Source organism: Barbatula barbatula (genome assembly GCF_947034865.1).
Source record: "Barbatula barbatula genome assembly, chromosome: 23".
Classification (NCBI taxonomy): domain Eukaryota; kingdom Metazoa; phylum Chordata; class Actinopteri; order Cypriniformes; family Nemacheilidae; genus Barbatula; species Barbatula barbatula.
Genome location: NC_136786.1, coordinates 12,644,156 through 12,665,746, shown reverse-complemented (window position 1 = coordinate 12,665,746; position 21,591 = coordinate 12,644,156). Strand labels below are relative to the sequence as shown.

Below are 21,591 nucleotides of genomic sequence, written 5' to 3'. Positions count from 1 at the left end.
TGACCGTCTGTGTGGATAGAAATTGTTTGTGCTGTTTGTATACACCAAATGCGAGTCACATTTCCCATTTGGTGGAAAGTGGCAAGTCCCGACTTACTCTTCAAATAAGGATGTTGTTGATATCAGTTTGAGGTTGACATACAGTAAGTTCGAATTTTTAGTTTTGGGTTTATTTCTATACTATTTCAGTATCCAGATGGATTTAGTGAACGAAGCGTGTCTCCAACTGTGTTGTGCAAAAACAATTTAGGACGTGTCAATCATTTTCAATCACCTGGACACTATCACAGAGGTCATTTACTGTTTAATGAATACTCTACTTTACAGTTGCAACCTCTAGATGTAGTACTTGTATCCTTGTTGGTTTACGATGCTTTTCTAATCCAATTCTTTAATGATTTTCAACCAAAGTATGAAAAGTGATGTATAGCAATCAGGTAAAACGTGAACGTCTAAGGTGCAAAAGTGCACTGAAATATATGTAATTTTACAGATCTTTCACATCTTTTTGAAATATAGTAAAAAATGTATAATTACAGAAGAATATTTATTTTTGCATTAATTGTTTAATGGTATTTTCGAGACACGGCTGATTGCATAACAGCAGGACCATATGTCACAGCAGTCACAAGGCAGCAGCGCCATGGCAGCAGTCTTATGCCGGAAGTGGGCGGAGCAAAAGTTATCAAACTACTTAGCGTTGTGGGGCGTTTCAAAGTTGCAAGCTGGTAATGTTAAGTCAGTATTTAATTAAAAGCTTTCAATTGAAAAGATTTATACATATATATATATATATATATATATATATACACACACATTTATAAATACTTTATATGTGTGTATTATTGTCACGGCTCACGTGCCGGACGAGACCGACACGGATCCAGGAGTAGAAAACGGATAACTTTTAATGAATCAAACAGACAGGTACACGTAACGCAAGACAAGACATTCAATAACCGACCCGGGACTAACAGAAACACAGAGTATAAAAAGTCTTTGGTGATGGCAATGATGGCTGACAGGTGCGGGAAACGAGGTGATTACGGATGACGAACAGGTGCGGGATCGTGAGAAATGAAGTCCATAGGGAAAAACAGGTAGGGAAACGGACGGGAGTGTTACAATTATACATATAATGCGTCAACAATTTTTCTATCCTATTTTAAGTATCCTATCGTTAACAGCTAAAAGTTCAAGTCTTTTAACAGTGTGTCTTAAAAGATAAACACAGTATAGATTATGCTAAAACAAAAAACTAATTTTGAGCAAAAGAAGATTTACATTTATTTTGTTAGTAACCAATTTTTGAACAACAATATCCTGTAGCTCAGTGGTAAGAGCATTGCGTTAGTAAGAGGTTGTGGGTTCGATCCCAGGGGATTGCAGATACCTATGTATAAATGTATAGGATAATGTTATGCAAGTCATTTTGGATAAAAGCGTCTGCCAAATGCCTAAAATGTAAATGTAAACATAATCTCACCGTACGGTAATACCTCGGTATATGGTCCACGGTACGGAATTTATTGCAAGATTTACAATGGCATCTGATGACTTGGAAACTATAAGCTTAATATTTTCTTCATCTGATCATATCTGTTGCTTAGAGGTATGAGTTATAGTATGAGATGGATAAAATGACCTAAAAAATCCCTTTTATATAATTAAATAATTGCACCAGATGGACCTTGCCAAAGGTCACATCTATATTTTTATCTAACATTATCTATGTTAGGCCCAGAAGACTCATCGTTTCATACAGTCATGTGAGCACGATAATATTGAGACAATTTTGCTATTGCGATAACACAATATCAATAATATTGTTACATCCCTATACAATACACATCATGAACTAACATTACAAAATCAAACTAATGTTATAGCACATAGAAGGCACACAATTAACAACAGTAATTAAAAATGAAACCTAACTTAATTTGTTAAAGGGTTACCTAAAATAAAATAAAAATCTTAAAACATGCAATTCATCATAAGGCATGTTTTGTCCAGACACTCCTTAAAGAAAATGTCCTTATCACTCTTAAATTCAAAGCAAAACATGAAAGGCTCTTTGGCCAGCAGAGTCTTATCATTCGGCTTTTGCATTAAAATAAAATATGAATTGAACGTTTATCATTTAAGTGCATTTTTGAAATTAGGTTTGGGAACCAAAAATGTATGTTACCAAACAGGTTGGAAAAAGCAATGAGATGCAAATTTTAGAACATCCGGGCTTAAACATATGTAAGCAACACATTACTTCTGAATGTAGTTTCCACCCAGATCCTAACATATGTAAACAACACGAGCAACCAACATGTTAATAACAGTCGGGCATCGATACAACAACATGCATTCAAATGACTCTAAGCCTCCCACACTTTAACACTTCCCCGTGTGTGTTTTATCCCATGCCGTTTTCTGTGTTCTTCAGGCAGCGTGGGAGGTGACACGCTATTAAACTAAATGTCTTTTCTCAGCCGCAGCTACAAGCTGCAAGGTCTTTTACCTAAAGACCTTAAGAGTATGTCACATTGCCTAGAAAAAAATTATATGTGTGTCTGTAGGTGTTTGTGTTGTTGTGCTTGAGAATAAGCATTTGTCAGCATGCCGCATGTAACCTTTAGAACGTAAAATGAGCAAAGCCGTCATGCCCGTTTGTCAATATTCAAAAATTGATGCGTGAAACACAATTTGTGTTTATTTGGCACTACAAAAGTAGAATCGATACCGGCACTAGCTGAGATTTGTGAAAGGTCAGTGGAATGGGCGTGCGGTGCTAATGATATAAATGAGAGAGAGAGAGGTGATGGATTGGACAAAGAAGTGTGGTGTTGATGTACAGGCTGGTTGGCCTGAGGCAGGAGCACACATTACAAACAAGGGAGTAAGAGAAAACAAACCCATGTTACCAAAGAATGCCTCAAAAATGGTTGCTAATGGCAATTTCTGTGGGATTTTTTTCTACACCCATGCTGTGTCTCTATTTCTTGCCCAGCTGGATGTATATAATCTGTGGAGATTGTGTTTATTGGTAGTCTCTATCAGAAACATCACACAAAATCAATCTAATGGTAAAGTCCCATCTCATATTTGGAAACAAGTGCATTTTAGAGATAATTTAACCTTAACAAATATATTTGCATCTATAAGCAAATCAACAACTAAAATACAGGAAGCATCCACCCATGTCTTTCCTTATGAACTAGAAAAGAATATATTATCCAAATGCTATTGAGATATTCTTTACAATACAACTAAAATACATCACAACTGTGAATTTCACTTGGAATTTATAAACACACTTTACCTAGAACATTCAGTGTGCACAAACTGGCACTGAAGCCTCCGCACACAAAAACAGGTGCATGACGCTCCCGGCTTTAACATTTTCTTTTCGTGCACAGAGGAAATTTTATCTATTGTGAAATAAGAAGCATATTAGATATGCATTGCCATTTGTCACCTGTCAGAACTGTCCTCACATCACCTGTAATGTGTCCTCAACATCTCAAAACTGTTATAAAACTTTACTAAGACTGGCTGCTGTTATGAGAAAAATCTGATCCTGCAGGACTGAATTTTCTAGTAGCGACAGACACATTTGTCATTGTTCTTCACCGGCGAACTGCATGAGCATAGGTAGTATCAGTAAAAAAAAAAAAAAACGTAGAAGTCTGAGCTGCCGTGTGTATGATTGTGGTGCAGTCTAGAAACTCACAGGACACTTTGTGATGCTCTGCTCCCATTGGCTCATGCTGACGCTCTCTTCCAGGGTGGTGCATTTTTTAAGCACCAGATCCCAGCCGCAGTACGGATCTCTGGCCCCCACACAGGCGCTGAGAGAGGGATGAAGAAAATATGCTTACAAAGATACCAAAGTTTATGACAAAATAAATGACAGGAGAGACAGGGAACGAGGAGAGGAGAAAAAGAGAGGAGACAAGAAAAGATAAGTGAAAAGATGCATACCTCGAGAAAAAGCAGAGCAACATTTTGATTTATTTTACATGGACAGTGTTAACACCGAAGTCTTAAAGACACAGTAGAAAACAAACTGCATGTGTGCAAATTAAGGGGTGGAATTTGTAAGTTAATGTGAATTTGACGATAAAACCTTAAAAGTGGACATCAGGGAAAAATAACAAATTACGTAGCAGCTAGCATTAGCAAGCTAGCTATGATTGTATATAAAGAGAAATATGGTTTCAGTGGCAACAACATAAACAAACGTTACGGTATGTGACAAAAACATTACTTCACGTAGACCTCTGCAAGGAAGAGTAGTTTTAAATTAATTTCATACTATCAATAGACAAAAAATATTAATATAAACTTTTATTAATATGAATTAAAGGTAACACTTTACTAAAGCATATATGTATAATGCGAGGTAGTTTTAATGTATTAATTATTCCTTGTAACGCACCTTATTATGCACTGTAATGTCTCATGAATAATTGTAACTGCAGTTAATACAATATAACACTAACAATAAAAAATTATAATGATCATTAATAATAAATATGGGTAGTTGACAAAACAGTAAATGTGTCCAATAACAATAAACATGTAAAAAAACCTTTTGAAAATATATTATTTTATATGATTCATATTTAGATTTAGATTTACTGTATGTAAATGTATGTATCTGTCTGCCAAATGCATAAAAGTAAAGTAAAGTAAAACACAGTTAGTCCTTTTGAATGCTATTAGGAAGTGAAACAGTAAATCACTCTACAGAAAATGCATTCATTGTATTAGTAATATTGTTTGCTTTGCCGTCACTTAATCCATAGGATTTTCCATCGAGTCTTGTTAACTTGATTACATTCACAGAGAACGGCCTTGAGACCACAAGCTTCACAAGCTCGCATCTCACATCTCACATCCCCATCACAGCCGTAAGACAAACATACAATGCAATGTGTGGAGTACAGAGACACAGAATTATGATCAGTCCCGGAAAGTGAATGCCAACAGGCACTTCTAAAGGGCTCCATTATGGCAAGTGGGTGTTAATGTTCAAAAATGTGCATGTGGGCTTTCCTCCTTTGTATCACAAAAGCACAGAGGTACGCTCAATTGACTTCTCCCACCTCTAAACCACTTAACAGCATATAAAAAGCTCATCAGGCAAAAACTTGTGCCCATATTCACTTAACTCAGCGCTTTTCATTGGAATGCAAATGGCGTAATGATGAACATGTTGCCATCTCAGTTTTACGAAAAGAGATTAGAGAAGTGCACTTGATACGAAGGCCTTGAGGCATAATGTCAAACACGATGATTGTTCTTTGTTGCCCTGTGGTAGTGGATCTTTCTGACATAACGTTATTCTGCTCTGGTGAAAAATGAAGATACAGGCAAGCACCAGTGAGATGAGCAGTATCATTTATCGTGTATAATCTACATTTAAGTATTATTAAATAAAACATGAAAAGGCATTTGCAATGGATTTGTTTCCATCTGAAGTACTTACAAGTGCAACAGAAGATTCAGCTGTGACTGAATAAACAGCCGCAGTAATGTAGGGTGGAAACATTTTGGGTAGGATGTTTAAAGGGATAGTTCACCCAAAAATGAAAAACCATCATTTATTCACCCGCATGTCATTTCAAACCTGTATGACATTCTTTCTTCTGCAGAACACGCAAGAAGATATTTTGAGAAACGTCTCAGTGGTTTTGTGTCTATACAATGGAAGTCAATGGGGATCAATGTTGTTCGCATAGCAACATTCATTTAAATATCTTCTTTTGTTTTCTGCAGAAGAAAGAAAGTCATACAGGTTTGAAATGACGTAAATGTGAATAAATAATAAAATGAATTGACCTTTCTTAACCTTTTGTAATGCAAGCAGTGGAGATGTACCATGCACCAATGAATTGAGCACAATAATCTTTTCAAAAAGAGATTCTCACAGGAGCATTTCCACAGCTCTCTTCCATAAAATAAGAATAGATGATGATCAGCATCTATAAACCTCCAATATGGACAAAAAAATGTCCATGACCGTAAGCTATACTGTACTTTAAGTCATCTCAAGCTATGTACGAAAGCTTGGACAAGACTAAAATTAAAGTCATTATTCACTAAAAATCTTGCTTGGCAGCCAAGGTCACCATTCACTCTCACTGTACAGAAAAACGGTGTGGAAACGATGTCATAAACAACTTCCTAGAATGTGGTTACGGTAAAGAAATACGGTTATGGTTTTAAAAGACACGGGGAATAAACAATGACGAATATTTTATTTTTTGCGATAAAGAAAGCAGCTGTTAAAACACAAAACGTTTATGAAATGTTGCATATCTACAGCATGCATATCAGAAAGTATGCAGTACTCACTCTCTGGACTTGTGGAAGTTGCAGCGCATCAAGGGGATTTTGATGACTTGGTCCCTGACTCCCACAAATAGCTCACTGCGGCTGTGAAGTATGAGCAGACTGCGGATCGGCTGCCTCCTCTTGGGGGGAAAGAGCTCAATCTCATCCAGCAAACAGCTGCCCATGGTCTGGTTCAGCGGAGAGAGCACCTTCTTAATGGTGCCATAATCTGGCAAGTAAAAAGGAAGAGAGAAAATGTTAAAAACTGCACAGGAAAAGAATAAGAGAACATATGGAATCAGTCCAGGTGATCAGGTGGGCCGACTCTGACGACCTAGTGAGATTAGAAGGAAATGATGTCAGAGAAGCATCGGAGAAGAATGACCTCAGATCTCTCCAATCACATGAAACTCCAAAAATTGCCACCTGGGCTGTCAAGTTAAATATGGATGTGCTATTTGGATCAGAAAGGGCAAACGGGGCTGGCTGCTCTCTAGAGAAGATTCATTATCTTCTCCAAAGGGTGGCTTTTGTATAGCCGAAAGGAGTTCAGAATTATCGTCGGAATCACCTTTTGGAAAGTTACGCGTACCCCTCGATGGAGCAAGCGGGTTGAGCGACTGCAGGATTCAAGCCTTTCACCGGTCTCATAATGTCATAAAGAGCGAACAGGATTGGGCCGATAACCTATGTAATATCTATTTTATCCTCGGAGTGTTTGCTGTTAATCTTGTGTGCACTTCAAAGTGCTCTTTCAAATGCTTTATAGGAGCCATACAACACGGTGCAATGAACTTTTAGATACTACAAGAGCCACTGATTAGGCCATTGCCCTTGTCAAATCAGCCTTCAGTGTTCTATTTCATTCCATTCAGCTGTGAAATTCCAGCTACGTTCCTCACACTTCAAGCTATTATTGTCTGGCATGAATTGAATTGAGTCGAACACTATAAACACACCACCGCAGAACAGTACATGACATTCCAGAGGATTTATAGAGGATCTGAAATCTTTTCATCTGGACTGTATGTCTTTATATTGCAATCTTGTTGATTTTCAAAGTGGGCAGACAATGAAAACATTATTATTATTAGTTATATCAGCATTTGGTGTTGACGCCTGCCAATGATCTTAGACAGTTGGTGGATACCAAAAATATCCAAAATCAAAGTCAACACTGATCTGCTATTTTTTTTTACCGAGATTCTCCTGTGTGTTTATGTGTTACAAGCTAATACGTGTCTTTTTCCAACTAACAAGTTTATCTTACGGCATTGTTTTACAACAAGTGTCATCCTGTGCTCATCCTTTTGACAGGTAACTAGATGTTCTGTGTTTTTCATCCAAAACAGATAGACTCAGAGCCTTCCGAGTCTGTGATGTGCATCTGGAGAACAAATGGGAGCTTACAGTACATTGGTCTCTATGTAAGAACATTCTGCCTTTGATGTTTTAGAGCTGCTATGTGTCTAATGCCGTTTTTCAGCCTGGTGACCAACTGTTGCTCGCTTCAAAGGCCAATGATTCAAATGGACCACCAATTACTTCAGTCAGTTTTCCCCTGCGCTTCCCCCTTATGGCAATGCGGACGTCTTTACTCTGCAAAGTTTTGACTACATCCAAGTACACTGGAAAGTAAAAACAATTCACTATATTATAAAGTATATATCATGCTTGTTTTTCTAAACTTAAATGCATTTAAAACTACAATATCAATGTATTTAAAGGGCTCTATTTTTACACACAAATTTATTGTGCTTAATCTACAAGAATAGTATTTAGTACTTTTTTAGATAAATTTAAGATCTAAGTTTACTGAAACTGTGCTATTTTAATAAGAATTTGAATAATACAACATGAATAGTAGTATATTAAGTGTACTGTGTGTAATTAACACTAAAAGTGTATTTTAGTATGATATTTTTTACCTGAGAATAATGATAATTTACCTGAGAATAAACTGTCCACCTCTGACCTGCAGTTTACCATGCAAAGCAGCAATTCAGCAGGGAGTGCAACAAAATGCTGTTTCTTGGTACACATTTACATTTGGCCAATTTAGTGAAGCATTGACTTTTTCAGCATCTTTGGGTCCAAAGATTTTTCCTTTAAATCTTTCAGTTCAACACCATTAACCAAACCAATCTGAATGACTTTCAACATTACAAACTTAGCAAAATGCAAACAGATACACTGCTGAGTTTACGTGATGCTATTCTTATTAACAGTCACAGCAACTCTCCTGATCAGTGGATCCGAAAAAGTTCTCTCTATTACGAATATTGTAATTCTTTACTGGGAATTCAGTTATTTAACAATAAAAAATGAAACAAATCATAGCTCTACAAAAGCATGTACCATCACTTGTCACAATGTCACAGCTCATCCTGGCTCTGTCTTGACAGCGTAATATATTATCATTAAAAATCAATTTCTTTATATATAAAATAAATGGGATTTATACTTCAGGATCACAACTACTGCGCTCTACTGACTTTATACTCCAACTCCATTAACCTTCATAACTTAGGTATATCTAATGCTCTTTGGCCCTGCTCTGCTTATTTCATTCACTCTATATTAGATGTAAATGGATGTGAATGCTACATTTGCTCTCTATACAGAGGTGTTGTGGTACTATACCTGTGGCTAGATAAATGATGTGATAGAGCATGTCTTTGCCCTGCACTACGTCCACAGCTACATGGGAAAAGCGCACGTTGTCCTCCATGAAATACGGCACAGGAATGACAGGCTGTATCACCTCATGCATCAGAATAAACTTCTGAGCATCTTGCAGGTTCCTCTCGGTTAGATTGACATAGGAGCCGTAATCTATAGTACCACACTGAAAGAGAAAAAAAATACCGGATTAACATACTTGTGAAATATTGTGATCTATTTTATTTGCCAAATTCAAACATATTGCTAATGACCACAGACCATCTGGGACAATAACCATCATTGATTGGATTTCATATTGTAAAATTGTCAGATGTTGCTTTTATGTGCAATAGGAAAAGAAAAGTGCGGCAAGCACTTGCAGTAAGATGACTGCAGTTCACCAAAATTACAAGTTTTCCTCCCTGAATAAGAGTTCATGCGGCGAAACAATCCAGCTGGCCTCACGAAACCTGTACTCTATATCCTGGATCACATTGAATCAACATCAATCAGCTGAAGATCACTATAGGCATATTTCTACTTAAATGCCGTGCATGTTGGTCTTGCAGGAACGGAACATACGGCAGGCCATTTTCCATTCAAGCTGGAAGCCATGAATTCGAGGCTCGTAAATCTGGCCTCTATAACATGGACAAATGCTTGATGAAGATGTCACGGTGAACGAGATAAAGTGTGACTCCTGCAGACCATGAAACTCTACGGTTCAAAGCCATTTCCTCTGAGGGGAAAAGAAGGAAGAGGTTTTCCCCTCTCATCTGGATGCAAGACATGTTATAATCGGGTCACACAGAGATCGGCTTTACTAAGCAAGACGATACACTTTGATTTTGCTTATTCAAAAATTAAATGGATGCCCATCAGATGGTTCCTTAAAAGGTTTAGATATGGTGGGCAAACCATTTAAAAAGCTTCTTGAAGGGTCACGGCAGGCTCACACAGAATCTGCAGATTTTGCTTTCTTTTTATCTACAGCCAGGATAGAGGAAAGTATGCAAACTTCAAAAATATTACACGCTTCACCTTTAAGTATTTTTACTTATTTTAGACTGTACAACTTCTGCTCTCCTGAACCCATTTCATAATGTTTAAATCCACTCCACATAATTCCCCCAAAATCAGTGCAGATCCTCTGTTATTACACTTAACTGCCCTCCATTTACCTCCAAGCTATGAAGCTATTGCCAGCCACTTAAGGTAAGGAGATTTTAGACGGATACGTTTCTCAATATTCTTATTTAAGCATAATTTAATAACCACTAGAGTTTATCCTTGAGCACAGATTTTTATTAAGCAGGTTTATAAGAACTCAAAGCTCCTTAAACTCACTGTGATGACGTTATTTGAAATGACAATACTCCTCAGGAGATGGATTAAGGCTTTATTAGCTCTTATCACTATAATTGTACTGCCAAAATCTTTATTAGCATGGAACTTTATTAATACATTTATGAGAGGTACTAAGGCATGGAAATGAAGGGAAATTAACAGCCAAGGGAGAAGCTTTAAGAACAGTAAAGCACAGGCTTGAGCACTGACAATATCTAAATACAAAATTTTGTGTGTAAGGATTTACCTTTATACATTTTGCAAACACTTTTGTCCAATGTAATGAAGCGCATTGAAAATAAAGCCAATGAAATGCATTCAAAGTATTGATTTGATAATTCTATGTAGCGTCCACCATGTTTAACACTAAAATGAAATATTATTTTGGATGTTTAGAGCAGAGGACTCCCAGGGAGCCGCAATAGAAGTGAAAGTCTAAAGAATAACTGTCAAAAAAGTTAATACGAAGTAAAATACCAAATGAGATTAAAATAACAACCTTCTTGTTATTATTATATTCAAATTATAAAATGTACTAAACCACATAATAATAATAAGCAGTGCACATACTTTTGTTTATAACTTTTTCAGTGTATAAATCAAGTGTTTATGAAAGATATAGAGATATAGATGCCTCTTACATTTTAGAATGGGGTCCCTCACATTATCATACTTGGGAGGTCCGTGCCAAGACTGAAAACACCTGGACTAACATTTTAAAGTCAGGGACAAAGCATCCTGAAATATCTTAGTACCTGTCATTTGCTGGGTGCTTACCTGGAAGTCAGGGTTGGGATTGGGGTAGGGCAGCCATGCGGAGCGCGAGTTCTCCTGGTACTTGAAAGGTCCACTGAACACTTGGGTCACAGCGCTTAGATTGAAGACGCACACTGCTGATGCTGCAATGCTGTTCCTAAGAGAAGAGTCGGAGAGGTAAGCAGACAACACCTGACAGATTTTACCCGGCCGATCATTAAAGCATAGTGGGCCATAATGTGAAAAATGGATCTGTCTATTGCTGACTGTGATACAGCACTATCTTGCCAGAGGGATAAGGGCGAGTGAGCTAAAATATCTCTAAAACAAATGGTGTAAAAACCATAAAATCCTCATTTACCTAACAACAAAACGAAATGCAATTAATAAAAGCACTTTGCTGACAGCGCATCCCTTATGCTTTTGGGAAATATATAGTATTGTTAGAACTAATGGAGCTTAAGCTGACCTGTGAGGTATTAAAACATTGAAACATAATGATATTAACACAATAAGATATTGTGAAGAATATCAATTACCGAACAATGGTGGTACCTATTGACTTCTATTGTATAGACTTGCAAGTCACCGCTGTTGTTCGGTTATCAACATTATTCAAAATATCTTATTTTGTGTTCTGCAGAAGAAAGACATACAGGTTTGAAGTGACAAAAAATAAAATGGTTAAATTTGTAGTAAAATGCTAGTAACCACACATTTACTATGGTTTCCCTACAATACCAACGTTTACACAGGGTATTTGAAGTAAATCTACAGCAACACAAATGATAAGCGATCGGCCAAAAACATGGTTTCTACACTATTACTATAATAAAACCATAGTTAATTTTCCTAAGGGCTCGTGTGGTGTCCCATGTGGTGGATCAAACTGTGGCTTTTACTCACACGTTAGTTGTGAAGATTCCATACAGCAGCTCCAGCTCGGGCAGGAAGAAGGTTCCCTGCAGCTCATTGTAGTTGAATGGAATCTCACCTGGCCGTGAACAATTAAGCCTGGCCTTCATAAAGGTGGTCCAGGTGTCCTCCAACAGAAAACGGCCTCCGATGTCATTCTTGCAGACCCGGGCGGCACGAGAGAACACCGTCCTGCCACAATCGTGTTCCACTGCGTTCTCCCGGAAGAAGAAGTAGGTGAAGTTGCTGATGTCATAGGAGGAAACGAAGTTGGGCTCTGAGTTTGACAGCGACGAGAGATGGAAAGACAGTGATTAATAACAGATGCCATAGAGCAGGACTCCTGGCCCATCATTTGTAGTGCAGGAAAGATGCGTGTATTAATCTTTCGCATAGGTAATGGACAAACTCATTTGTCACGGGCGAAGAGAAAGGTTTTGGTGAGAAATGATCAAAGCAAGCGTACGAGTTTAATTATCGTTCTCCATTCAGAACTGATGATCAGATGAGTTTCTCAAAGGCAAAAAGATCAACTGTCATGACCAACTTCACTACATTCAAAGCCGTCATGATTGATAGTAGTTTAATTTTCTTTTGGGGGAGTACCTTAGTGCATTCGCGCAACTTGAAGCGAGGAGGAAGAAGTAAATAGAAAAAAGTTATTTTTCCAATTTTCTTTGTGCCTAAATCTGGTGAAATTAGTTTCTGTCGAGATTCTCTGATAAAGTACGAACTTTATTTTTTTCTGTTCAGACAATTCAATTCTTTGTGGAGATATATCTTGGAGTTGGAGGAAAGAGATCAGAGTTCTGCAGTTACGAAGGTACCAAAACCAAATGTCACACATTTTCACGCATTTTCACAAAAACCTGACATATTTAAAGAAACAGGGTTCTTTAAAACACACTCACCTTTTAAAGGTGGAGTGTTTATATTTGTATGTTAAAATACGTTTCAACTCAACATGCATAGACAACTGTAGGTAAACCATTTAAAGGTTAATTCCTCTGAAAAGTGTAAACAATGTGGCTTTGTGACATTATCAAAACACTGCTTTATTTGTTTGAGCATCACAGCCAGACAACCAACGGCATATGTTAAGAAACTTAAAACAAAACTAATGTTTAAAAACTTTATTAACCATTGTAATGCCACTGGTGGCTGTGAAATTACACAACTAATCTTTAACTAAACAAATTATGCCACATTTTAATGGGTTTCCAAGGGTTAGGGATAGCATATTTTCATAAACTTCACAGTTACCTCATTATTAATGACATTTTAATAGGGTTCTTGCAGTAATTCACATTAAATTATATCTCTCTTTCTCAGACGTACCGTTGAGCCATTTGGAGTTGTACTGGGCAGTGCGCAGAGGCGGGAGTCCTCCCAGGCTTCGGTAGATAGCTGGGTCCCTGCCGGAAAAGTCCATAGCCGTGGCGGCATACAGTTCCCCGCTGGAAGTGATGAGGGCAGTGGAGTTATGCAGGGGGTTATAGGGGCAGCGGGCCATTCCACTGATCTGATCATGGATCTCGGTCAGGTTGGTCAGCTGTGGTGTTAGTGACAAAGAGTGTGAATTTAGAAAGATCAACATCAGGTTATCTCTACTTTCACCTGCAAAGTTCATTAAAAGTACAATTCACCCAACAATATAAATCCTGTCTTGATTTACTCACCCCCGGGTTGTTCCAAATCTGTGCAAATATCTTTTTTCTGATGAACACAGAGAAAGATATTTGGAAGAATGCTTGTTCCCCAAACAGTTCTTGGCCACCAACATAGTAGGAATAATAACAATGGTAGTGCCCCAGAACAGTTTGCTTTCCTGCATTCTTCAAAATATCTGGTTTTGTGTTCATCAGTACAAAGATATTTTCCTACTACGGTAGTCAAGAACTGTTTGGTTTGGTTTATACAAATTTGGTAGTAAATCAAGACAGAATTGTCATATCTGGGTTGTTGTTCTTTTTTGGTACTTTTTATTGTATATAAATCGACTGGAAACATTGAATCATGCCTGCATCAGTTATCAACTTTTTATACACCCTTATAGGCTAGATTTTTACCATTGTCTCAGACATTCAGTCTTAAAATATGACCTGATCATTTTGACCACATACAGTTATCAAACACAATACATAATTAGAGATATATTGGAAACATGTCATGTGATGCCTCAGACGTCACACCCACAGACCATTAGCTAAACGTCTGATGCATAAGGCACACTTTTCTGGAAACACTTTAGCACGTTCAAAGTCGTCATCTGATTGGTTGAATTTCACAGGATTTCCGGGAGTCGTGCGTGTCACGTTCTTTAACGGTCTGCCTGGAAACAGCACTAAGCCATCTGATCTTATAAGTATGCTGTCGTGTTTACAACGGTTGCTATAAGAATTCATCACAATCGGCTTAACGGTTAATTCTTAAAAGTATCGCGGCATAAACGTATAATACTGCTGTTAACTTTTGACACGTTCGTGAATGTTCTGTCTGTTACTGCAGGGACATTTTCACGCCTCTAAACATGACATGACACAAAATGAAACGTGCTTTACCTGTAAGTCAAAAGGCCTCTTGGGCGGGCCTTGGCCAAAGAAAGTGGCGATAAGTTCCAGACCTTCAGTATGTTTGTGATGCCTGACTATCCATTGTTGGACATTATTAGTACACAATAAAAAAATAACTAGTGAAAGGAAGAAGATACACAGGGCATCTATAAAATATATTATACATGTCTATTTGTTCTTGACAATCAACAGAAAACAAAAATTCCGGCCTTCACCAAAAATAATTTCAGATGAGTTAACGGTTTGTTTTGATTTTGAGAGGGGATATATTTGATGGAAATCTCAAATATGTTCAAATTTTTTTATTTAACAGAGGAGTTAATGTAGCAATGAAGACTATTTCTGTTTTCAAATCATTTAATGTAGCAGAGACGCCCGCCCTACTTCCTACAGCCGTGTCGTGTGCTATTTTTGCGAGATGGCAAAAATGTTTATCTCATTACTTGGTTGTCATGCCAAGTGGAGGCTGCAATGGTTAAATGCTAATCGTTCGCAACACACCCGTTCCGTCCTTATGTGCAGTATAGCAAAGCCACGATTATTGCTTATAGCGTGACATTTAGCCAGCAAAGAGAAGCTACCATGACAGGAAGGTAATTTACAATTGTATACATTAAGCACAAGGGATGTGGCATTGAAATAGTTGCAACTTTTCGCGCTGGTCTACATATTTCCATAGGCTTTCCGAATTCCTTTAAATGCCCAATGACTGGCCTTAGAAACCCCCTGACAGTTATCCATCTGCACTGCTGGAGAAAACATTAGTAAGTTCAAGGTTTAATTTGTTTTTCGGGATTTAAAAGTAGTCAGCGGCTCTTTTGAGAGCAAATCATATTTTAAAATATTTTACAAACGACAGACTGACTTGCATTTGTTTGGCATTAAAATCCTTCACCGTGGAAAACCACCAATGCTACATAACGCCCGACAAATCCAATTAATGTTCTTACTGAACCAGATGAAGCAATGGTGCTCATCACTTCCAGTTTTATATGCATCTGGAAGCTATTAGTGGAAAAATAACAACTTAATGGTTTTTAACATCAGTAATTTATCCCGAGTAGCACTAAATACATTTATGCCGCTATAAATGTCATACCTACAGTAAAGAGAGCTTGTTTTTGTACTGGGGAGTCTGACTTTGTTGGGTACAAACGTATCAGTCTATCCCGAAGGCAGCTTAGATCCTGTGTGGCCTCACTTGAATGTTTTTATCTTACAAGCAGCTGACTACCACAACACTTGCCCTGTGTAATCAATGTAAAGGGGGATTATCCTTGATGTTGGCTCGAAGAAAACCTCTGCGAGTCTCTCTGCTTCCTTCAGGAACCATTTAGCTGGCAGTCAAACCGAAACAATTTGCATGTTTGGCAAGACGAGGCAGCCATTTGAGGGGGCACAGCCAGGGAGATACTTCTGCCCAAATCAAAGCCTGAAAGATGTGCCTTTTCTGGCCGAAAAGAAAGATGAAAGGGGTTTATTGATGGAACACCTTCTGACAAATGGCATTCGGAAGTCATTGTAGATGCAGACACACTAATAGAGAGAATTGAAAGGCGCCTCTTCAGGACATGGACAGCTGTATTTGTGCTGCACGCGGAGCAACCTAACATCCTCGATAGCTGTTTATTAAAGATCAAGGCCTACCGGCGACGCCAAAAGAACATAAAGAAGCGAGTGACTGACTTTTGTGCACGTGCCTTCCTTGAGTACGTTCCCACTGGCACAAGAAACTCAGGATGGTAAATCCCAGTGCTGATTCAGCTGTGAGTCAATATTTCCTGCCATTCTTTAAAGAGCATCAACTGTCATCGATTACCAGCCGAATGCCATTATCATTATCACATTTGAATGATAGAGGAGTAATCCGGTCATTTAAATTCAGGGATTTGAGATGCACATGCATGAATGGCACCTACAGATTGTGACGGGGAATAATGGGGAACGTCAGTAAAAGATGCTAATCTTTCAATCAGCCACACTGAGTGGCATTTGTTGCGATAGCAAGCGACCGTGCCGCAAGCCACGCGTTGGATAAATTTGTCGAAGATAAAGTGCAAATCCATGCACAATACCTGCATTGCAAGCGTGAACTTTTTTACTAAGGACACACACACTAGAAAGCTTTTCTCCAAGAACCATTCAGTCAACAAAACTCTTATTGAGATAAACCGCAGACTTTGGTGGAAATACCACATGCTATGCTACAAATCCCACGCAGCACAGAAAAGGTCAATGTGGAGAGAGCTTGAAACAAAGCTAGCTTCACATTGGGTCACAGAAACCTCTTACAATACATTGAGTGTGTTGACGCATTTACTTTACCGTGCGATTGGTGCAGATGGGAGTGAATGCATTTGTGCCACAGGTAAACAGCCTGTCTCCGTTGACCAGCAGCACTCGGATGTAATTCTGACACTCCTCCTGTCAAAAGACATTAGGGCAGATGCGTTAGCACATAAAAGTGTAGCTTTTAGGTGTGTTTAAACTTAATGAACAGCAATAGGTCCGGTTTTATTGCCGATTCCGTTTTTAAATATGAAACATAACCTTGATATGCTTGGGAGATTATGCCCATTATATAGCCATATTAAATGGGTGCAGTATACACATTCAAGCAGATACCTTTATGCCACACACACACAAAAATAGGTGACAGGGGAGTTATCAATATGTCTGCACAGTGAACTGACGCTGAATGCATTCTGGCCAATTCTCAAAAATGTGAAGCCTACTGTATACAGTACAGAAGCTGGGCTACAGTCGTCCTCCAAACAAAATAATTGCTGTATTAACCAGCTCCACGTTTTTTTAAACTGCATCGCCTCAGTTTGGTGTATTCTTACAAGGCTTTTTGAAAATATAGGAATAGTAAATCACACTTGTCTCAAGTACTTGAAACCCTGTCACCCCGTCTCTCTCTCTCGGTTGATTTAAAGGTGTTCCAAGGCGGTGCTGGAGAGGGTCTGCTTTATTCCTTCGTCACAATGGCTGTTAACTTGTAAAGCTATTTATTTCTTGGCACTACGCAAAGTGCTGCAAAGAAAAGCGTGATTTACATTCGCTAATGCAATTTGGCTGACGGGCAGTGCTTCGGCGAATGGGTAAATAAACTGAGATTTAATATGCCCACCGCATCACGATATGACGTGTTTATGAAAACCCCTGACAGATGGCTGTATTCCATAGCGTAATATAGTGGCTATTATGCACCGTTAGCATTATAAACAAAGAGGAGTCAATAGAACACCATGCATTGCGTCAAACTCTTCCCTTTGTTCTTGAAACAACAGACTTAGATGCACCACTTGAAGGATTACTCACAGATTTCTCTTAAAGATGCTATTTGGTAAAGCATTTTGCTTTGTGATGTGTAATACAAACAAATATGATGATAATCTATTTTGAGATGCCATATGCACTGTCGATACAGAAAGGTTCACTAGATCACGATAAGACACATTTGTTAGAGATTTACATAAGGATGCGTTCATCAACAGCTAGACGAAGTGCAACATGGCTGGTGAATGCAGGGGTCTCAAGACACGTGCCTAAAGTTGGACTATTTTTAAAGTCGAAAAAAGCTGACGATGTCTTTCTCGCTGTAGCCTGGCTGCTGTGCTTTTAAGATGCAACTTTCCCAAGACAGTCTAACAGATAATGTGCACACTGTCATGATTAAAGCACCGCTACAAATTATGTAGAAGAAAAATCTAAAAATCAAAAAGAAAAGCTCCTCAATTTTAAGTGTGTTACTGCCAGCCGTCTTCTGGAAAAGGTGGCTGTGCTTGCATTTCTAAATTGCAATGACATTTCTGTAAGAGTAACATCTCGAGCCTCTGACCATGTTTCACAAATTGGAAAGCAGTCATGGGAACATTCGTGCAGACTTAAACCGCAACGGGCCACAGAAATACACCTTGGGGTTTAGGTTAGGCTGGCTGGATGACAGGCTGATCCCAAACACACTCCCAGAGTCCCACACCTGGCTTAGCCCAGCGTATAGCATACTATAAAACAAAAGGGAATCTTTTGTCTTCCATTTGACAGACCTAGAGTAAGTGAAATATTAAGGAGGCTTAAGAAACAGTTTGTAGCACAAATCTGATCTGATTCAGTCAGCCATCAAAAACACAAGGGAGCCGGTACTTTAGTGCCATGGAAACCGCTCCATAGAAAAGTGGAAGAGACCTGGGAATGCCTCACACAGAACTGTTTCATAAATAATGCACTTGCTATTTTAAGCTGGAGGGTGATTACTTTCTTAGGTACACATTTGTAATAAAAACATTCATTTTAAGCAGAACTTCAAAATATTAAGGTGGAAGTTTATAAATGAATTGTGCCCAAGTGCTGTCAGCATTGTATTAGTGCTGTATTGGTAAAGGAATAAAAAAAACACAATATTATTGTATAACACTTCATTTGCATACTGCAATTCCCTACTTGCAGATTGATTCTAAGTGGTAGTTTGTGGAGGATACAGCTTTACTGGGACTGTAAATCATCACTCCACAACTGAGATCCAGGAACATATATGGGTCCTTAAAAATGTCAATGTCTTCTTGATATTCAACAATCTTTTCCATAATCTGATCATTATTTGATGAATTACTGCTGCAAAGAACAATGACAAACTTTTCTTTTACATACAATTTTACTATAGTACATGTTTGCAGTATGTGACAGGCAAATAAACAGAATTTTGTGAATAAGATGCATAATCTTTAATATTTTAGTCTATGAAAAAGTGGGATCACTGCGTCACGAATTATCCCCTAAACTCCCAGAAATGTATTATTGTGTTATTTTCAACCCCGCGTTGAGTCAAAAATAGACAATCACCCGTTGGGTTATAAATTGACCAATATTTGGTTGTTTCAACCCAAAATGCTGTGTTATTTTAACCCATTGATGGGTCAAATATAAAAAATGAGCTGGGTTAATTTAACCTAACAGTTGATTTTTAATGCTGTGTTTAAATAACCCTAACATTTTTCAGTGTGTACGGGAGCTTTTGAAGATACTTACCTCTGATTTCCCCCGACTGAAACAGGCTCCTTTGGTAAATTCATCACAGTGCCATTCTGCCTCCTATAAACAGACATGAAACATGAAAAAAAAGTTACATTATATACTGGTAGGTCTATCATTTCAGTTATTATTAACATAATTTTTTTTTATTATGATGCATCTTACTGTTAAGATATATAATATAATGGGTAGAAATTTGCTTTTTTAATCCAGTCTTGGTTAAGGCAAGTATTATCGATTGTCGCTGAGAATAAATGAACTTGGCCACAGAAAGCAGTTAGATCTCGGATGATAATCACTTGTATTCAGCTCAATTGCATTCTGGGACAAAAAACAACAGGCTTTTCAGATGCAGTGTGTGCCGTCCTCTACTGAGAAATTAGTGTCCCAAAGACAATGAGTGTGTACATAGACTAAGGCAGAATTCACATTTCACCGCTGGCAGAGAACTGCAGGATAATGCCAAGTTTGATGTCTGTAACTGCCTCCAAATAGAATCTAATTTCAAATGACCTCCTTGCATTTACTGACCACGCTATCTCTGGCTCCGTTCCCAACTTCAGCTTGCCAAGTGGAAGCAGGCAGCTAACTATCAAAGAACAATTAAGGAAAATGTTTCAGTGGCACAACAACCATTCTATCTTTCTCGGAACTGAAAAATTAATAAGAAATTATCATTCCCTCAGGAGGCCCATACTGGCTAGACAGTAACCTCATTTTGAAGTGATATAGTGGGCAGGAACCCCCATGGCTGCTAGCTGAGATGTTACTTTGACTCATTTCCAGAAGCAGGGCGGAGAATCTTCCATCACGGTGTTACGAGATGGGATTCTTGTGTCAACTGGGCCTGGGGCTGAACAGGGAAATGGTGCACCCATCCCTTGATGCATGACCCTTTGCAAACACCAATATTAAGCAAAGTAATTCCGCCTTTCTCATCCCCTCATGCCAACAGGGAATCTTCTGAATGACACTTAGGAGACGGCAGGGTGTGAATGTGCAAATGCAGGAATGAAAAGCTGTTGTTTTGCCTAGTCATGTTGCCGAATGAGTTTCCCCACAGGGCCGATTCACGCCAAATCTCCAACGCAAGACTGCGAAATGGGCTTATCTTCCAATGAGGGATAGAGACAGGGAAACTCCTTCACATCCAGGGTGACATGAAAGATGATTTAATGTGTCAAAATAACCATTAGCGACTGATATAGAACTTTCTCTCCTGACACAGCAGCACCGCGACGGTGGGAATGAGCAAAGAAAGCTAAGGGGAGCCACTGTACTCTTTCATGCTTCAAAGATGGCAGTAAAGTATATTGTCATAAACCATAATTATAGCCAGGCAGCAAAGCCGAGGCACAACACTATAGTTATAACAGTGGATATCTCATGAACTTTCTCACTGACGACGCCACAGAGCCTTAGTCACAAAGAACAGACATTCTACTTATATCCCATGCAAGAAACCAGCTATTTTGAGGGCAGTCAGTCACACAAACAAACTGCACATCAGCACAGAGACCAAGAGAGCATGGGCGGGATTCGGCCGTCTTTAAGAAATTTGTGCTAGCAAAAAAACATGTTGAGTAAACAGTAGCCCACTTGAGGCATTACGTTTAGCTCAGCAAAAAACTGAGTAAAATGTGAATTAAGAGTCATTACTAAAACCATTATCGAGACAAATTAGGTTAAATTGTGCTTTTGAAAATTGCATTGTGCATTTTCAGGATAATCTAAACAATTTCATTATTTCGTCAGCATCATTCATCAGTCAAGCGAATTAATGGTGTAATGAAGCTGAAACCATACAATGACTTGAATGTTATTTGCACTCTGCAACATCTTAAAGTCACATTTTTCAAAAAGTAATTAGAAAAAGAAGAGAGGACGAACACGCAGCTCACTTTAACAAACATGCTTCCATTTTCACTGTTAATAAAGGCAACGGGTATCAAAAGGCTCAATAACC

At 38.4% G+C, this 21,591-nt stretch overlaps 1 protein-coding gene across 1 annotated transcript in view; it reads right to left on the bottom strand.

Moving 5' to 3' along the window:
* Window positions 1–21,591, bottom strand: part of sema5a (sema domain, seven thrombospondin repeats (type 1 and type 1-like), transmembrane domain (TM) and short cytoplasmic domain, (semaphorin) 5A) — a 103,299-nt gene that overhangs the window by 31,317 nt on the left and 50,391 nt on the right. Inside the window, exons 5-12 of the mRNA XM_079447361.1 lie at window positions 19,623–19,685; window positions 16,917–17,015; window positions 13,357–13,570; window positions 12,010–12,295; window positions 11,125–11,260; window positions 8,980–9,184; window positions 6,358–6,565; window positions 3,728–3,845 (exon numbers count right to left, since the gene is read on the bottom strand). Of these exons, the coding sequence (XP_079303487.1) occupies window positions 3,728–3,845; window positions 6,358–6,565; window positions 8,980–9,184; window positions 11,125–11,260; window positions 12,010–12,295; window positions 13,357–13,570; window positions 16,917–17,015; window positions 19,623–19,685 (1,329 nt within the window). The remainder of the gene's footprint in view (window positions 1–3,727; window positions 3,846–6,357; window positions 6,566–8,979; window positions 9,185–11,124; window positions 11,261–12,009; window positions 12,296–13,356; window positions 13,571–16,916; window positions 17,016–19,622; window positions 19,686–21,591) is intronic.